This window comes from Alosa pseudoharengus, unplaced genomic scaffold (assembly GCF_046254945.1).
Source record: "Alosa pseudoharengus isolate Yale_2024_CS ecotype anadromous, Long Island Sound unplaced genomic scaffold, YU_APseudo_1.1 YU_APseudo_1.1_scf_10, whole genome shotgun sequence".
NCBI lineage: Eukaryota > Metazoa > Chordata > Actinopteri > Clupeiformes > Clupeidae > Alosa > Alosa pseudoharengus.
Genome location: NW_027468565.1, coordinates 39,284,876 through 39,289,875, shown reverse-complemented (window position 1 = coordinate 39,289,875; position 5,000 = coordinate 39,284,876). Strand labels below are relative to the sequence as shown.

The 5,000-nt window shown below is 49.2% G+C and overlaps 1 protein-coding gene across 1 annotated transcript in view; it reads right to left on the bottom strand.

Moving 5' to 3' along the window:
* minar1l (membrane integral NOTCH2 associated receptor 1-like) overlaps positions 1 to 1,508 on the bottom strand; it is a 5,503-nt gene extending 3,995 nt beyond the window's left edge. The window contains exon 1 of the mRNA XM_076299356.1: positions 1 to 1,508. This exon is cut by the window's left edge and continues 463 nt beyond it. Within this exon, the coding sequence (XP_076155471.1) occupies positions 1 to 1,508 (1,508 nt within the window).
* Positions 1,509 to 5,000: the final 3,492 nt, after the last annotated feature.

Sequence of the window (5,000 nt, the reverse complement as noted above, 5' to 3'; positions counted from 1 at the left end):
GCCGCCACCGAGCCGCACATGCTGATGTCGTCCAGGAAGCGGAAGATGGCGCTGATGTCGTCCTCGGGCATGTCCGGGTTGTCGAAGGACAGCTTGTTGAGGCTGCGGAGCCGCGAGGCTGCGTCGGTCTGCGTGGCAACGCTGGACACGCCCTCGGCCCCCGCCGGCCAGTCCTGGGAGATCAAGTCCAAGCTCCGCCCACTGAGACGCTTCAGAGCGGCTCGGACCTCCTCAAAACCGGGGGTCTGCATTCCGATGGGTCCCGAGCCGCCTAGTCTCGGTCCAGCTGGTGCAGAGCCTCCCTCGCTGGACTGGACTGGCGTAGCAACACTCAGACCAGAGCTGGTCAGTCCAGAATCTGCTGGGGTAGATCCCATAGGTCCAGAGTCTCCTAGGCTATTTCCGATTGGTGTGGAATATCCATGGGCAGTTCCCATTGGCCAGAACTCTGCCAGTCCTGTTTGTCCAGACCCCGCCCCGCCGACGGCAGACTCCACCGATATGGAACCTTTCAGCTCGTAACTGGCCGCCGCTGCGTCTCCGAGCGAAGGGTCTCTGGTGCTGTCCTCGAGGCTGTGGCTCTTTTGGGGGAGGGCGTGTGTTGCGGCTGGCCAATCACGAGCTGAGGGCCCAAAGTAGGAGGAGCCATCGACGCCGTCCACACTCTCGTGCTTGACCGTGCGCGTGCGCACCTCGGAGTACGCGTGTGCGTACGGGGAGTGTGTGTGCGCGCGCCGTGCGTGCGGATCAGGGTATGGGTTCTTCAGCGAGAGGAAGAGAATGTCTTCGTTCCGCACGGTCATCTGGCCGTCCACGCTTTCCAAGGAGCCCGACTGCTGGCCGGTTTCCGTGGCGTCCAGGGGCTCCACGTTGTGGAAGTCGGCCTTAAAGATGTTCCTCCTGGCCGTGACGCGCTCCGTCCCTGCGCTCTCATTGGCCGCGCCGGACTCCATCACCACCGAGCTGGCCGCAGAGTCGCTCTGCACATCCTGCATGCTGGGCGCAAGCGTGTGTGCGTAAGGGTGCGCGAGCGTGTGTGTGTGCGCGATCGGACTGATCCCTGCGGCTTCGGACACCGCCTCATATTGACCCTCGATCGCTGTGGCACCGCCTTCCGCCGCCCCCGCCACGCCCCCCGGCCAATCAGAGCCCGCGTAGCCAAACGAGGCGGGTGTGAAGGCCAGGGATTGGCTGTCGTAGGGCAGGGGGAGGGTGTAGAAAGGCGGCCGCGTGATGGTGATGAGGTTGAAGAGCGAGACCACATCGGCGGCGGCCGACAGGCTGGACGTAGCGGCCGGGTGGAGGCGGCCGCGGAACAGCGTGGCGGGGAAGCAGGGGTCACGGCAGGCCGTGGAGTACAGCAGTGAACGCAGCTCACACAGCGCCGGCAGGGCAAAGCGCCGGCTCAGACACACACACACATCCGCGTAGGACACGCAGCCCTGCAGCGAACACAGCATGTCCAGCATCTCCAGCAGGACCTGCGGACTCTCCACGCGCTCCGCCATCGCCACACACTCTTCACTCATACACACACACACTCTTCACTCACACACACACACACTCTTCACTCATACACACACACACTCTTCACTCACACACACACTCTTCACTCACACACACTCTTCACTCACACACACACACACACACTCTTCACTCACACACACACACACACACTCTTCACTCACACACACACACACACACTCTTCACTCACACACACTCTTCACTCATACACACACACACTCTTCACTCACACACACACACACACACTCTTAACTCTCTCACACACACTGAAGTTCTACACACTTCCATCACACACTATTACATATGACTTCATTAACATGCAGACAGTAATTATACACAGTGCATATATCTCATGCAGATTATATACATTAAATTAAGCTTACATTGCACATGCACAGACGCACGCATGCACACACACACGCACACAACACACACACACACACACACAATCTAGACTAGACTACTAAACTACAGTACTACAGAGTGACTACGTATACTAAACAAGTTCGTTAGTTGTTTCTCTAATAGCATAAAAGCAAAACAGACATTTCAGTCATGCATGTTGGAGAGAGGGATGCTGCTGCAGAATGCAAGCTGCAGAATGGATGTAGGCACCACAGAAGTCCCTGACCTTATTAAATGTCCCGAATTATTTGCAGTCCAGTGCAAATTTAGAAAAACACTCGCACTCGAGCAAAAGACCTTCTGAAGAACATCCGAGCAAAATGCCGTTTGAAACAGTAGCGATTAAAACAACGACCCTAGTAGCATAATCGGTGCGGAGTGCGAGAAATGAACCTCTCATCCTCAGCTTTTCCCAGCCGAATCTTCGGTACCGTTTGAAGTAGTCGCACGCGCGTCACACAGAACCGGGTCATGAGAAAGCTCGCGGGATGAAATGAAATGCGTGTGAGTTACCTAAGAGACCCACCGGGAAAGACGGGTTCCCTCCTTGCGCCGGGCAGGAGCGACTAGGCTATGCAGTCCTGTTTGCTTCTTCAGGAACTTCTTGAAAAACCTTTAAACTACCTTAAACTTTAACTCTCTCTATCATTCTCTCTCTATGCCTCATAAATATTTAGGCATTTATAAGATGCTTGTCATTAAATCTAAACGTGAATGCCGTTAATGTTATGAAACATAAAAAGCTATTATCACTCTTTCCATACACACACGCACACGCGCGCACCCACACGCGTAGTCTCTCTCTCTCTCTCTCTCTCACACACACACACACACACACACACACACACACACACACACACCATTTCCATTAAGCACTTAAGTGAAAAAGCTGAGATAGTGCTTTTCAAATCAGTCTCCAGCAGGTCTGTTTCAGCCAATCACATGTCATGACATATTCATAAGCAGTTGAAAGTGCCCAGTGAGCCCACAGTGTAAACAGGGTCTAATTAAAGGGACATCACACCAATGCACTGGACCCATGATATGGGAACCGCTATCAGGAACAGAGCAGGTTTAATACATGTGTTTATTATTTAGCCAAAGTTCAGAAACAGAGCAGGTTTAATACATGCGTTTATTATTTAGCCAAAGTTCAGAAACAGAGCAGGTTTAATACATGTGTTTATTATTTAGCCAAAGTTCAGAAACAGAGCAGGTTTAATACATGTGTTTATTATTTAGCCAAAGTTCCTAATATAATAGCAGTGGGTCTGAAACCAGTAGAACAGCTGGAGATGGGGAGGTATGAGGGCCAAATTCACACTAGTGTCGGCTATCACCTGCTCGTATTGTGTCTCTGTGTGTATGAACATCTGTGTGTGTGTGTGTGTGTGTGTATCCCAGGGACTGTGGAAAGTCCTTTTTTACAGTCATTGTTGTACAGTGTGTGTGAATGCTGAAAACGCCCATTACAGCAGTGCCATGGCTCTGCGCTAGATGGTCTTGCGGAGAGAACCTCTAAAAAAACCTCTCTTGAGTCTGTCTGGAGTGGACTACCCTGAGCTACCGTTTCTGCGTTCGGCATCTGACTGCGTTCCTCTGTGTTTTCCTCTTCAGTAGTTCACTGTGTGGTCTGCCGGTTTAGACATGGGCTGGAGCTGGCTATGGCAGCAGGTAAAGCAGAGTAGTCCACAGCTGACAGCTAGAGGACACTGAGAGCATGACAATGAGCCAACCCGGCAACGTTATTTTGGATAGCCACTAGAGGGAGCAGTTAACCTACATACAGAGTGACATCATACCGCCTCTGTTTTGAATGTCACATAATACTTACAGCCATATTATCAATACATTTCTTTATTATGCATTTATATTTGCTAATGTATCCAAATATTCAAATGATCTCATTAACAATGTGTGATATAAAAATGTCCCAAGCAGAAATGGATTCTACGAGAAAAAGGATCAATTTGGTAGTGACCTTAATCAGATCGCTCTGGGTTTTGCCCTGTCTATAATGAACACATAGTAGTAAAGTTCTGATCAATTCCAAACAAACTCCACTAGTTCAGATTTATAGTAGTAAAGTTCTGATTTATTCCAAACAGACTCCACTGGTTCAGATTTTCAGATCTAAGTAGATCTGTTCCTTTAATATCTGGTGAAACTCGCTGAATACTGGACCATGATTCAGTTACATCTGTTATCTACACATCCACAATGTGTGTGTGTGTGTGTGTGTGTGTGTGTGTGTGTGTGAGAGAGAGAGAGAGAGAGTGTCAGGGAAATCCTGTGTTATGTCCCAATCTGTGTGTTTCTTTGTAAATGGAAGATGAACGTGTGAATGACTCAGATGGCAACGGCATGGCACATTCTTTAACTTACAGTAAAACAACACAATGAAACTTCCATCACAAACTGCTGCCAAACCACTCTAATCATCCAGAAATTAAACATAGCTCTAGCTCTCTTCCACAGAAGAGTATTTTAACCTTATCAGCCTATAAGAGAGGCCAAGTGGTGACAGGCTAATCTGTGTTCTTTTTTGGTTTCATTTTAATGACTTGGCTGTACTGTACGGTTGTGATAAAGATGTGTTAGTTCTGTCCACTGCTATCTATGACTGTTTGTTTTCCAGTATTATTATGAGGTAGTATTTGTCTAATTATGTGTGTGTGTGTGTGCTGCCAGGGAACTACAACCTTGTGGCCCTGATCTTGATCCTGCAGCTTTCGTTACCAGTACAATAACAGCAATATTCACTTCCGTGAGTCAATGAGAACCCAAAGAGAATGAAGATCAGTATCTCAGGTATCACTCTGAGAACTCACAGACATTATGTGTGTTTGTGTGAGCATTGCCGTTCAAAAGTATGGGATCATTTAGAAATGTCCATTCCAGAATACCAGCTGACTGCTTCTTCTCTACATGTTTTTCCCCGAGTTTAGAGTTGTGCTTTGGGTCACATGTCCCCTTGGCTCCATAAGCATCGTCCACAGGGTCTGGTGTGTGGTGTCACATTGCAAACTGGATTGATATCCCTCCATGTTGAATTTTCTTTATATCCTGT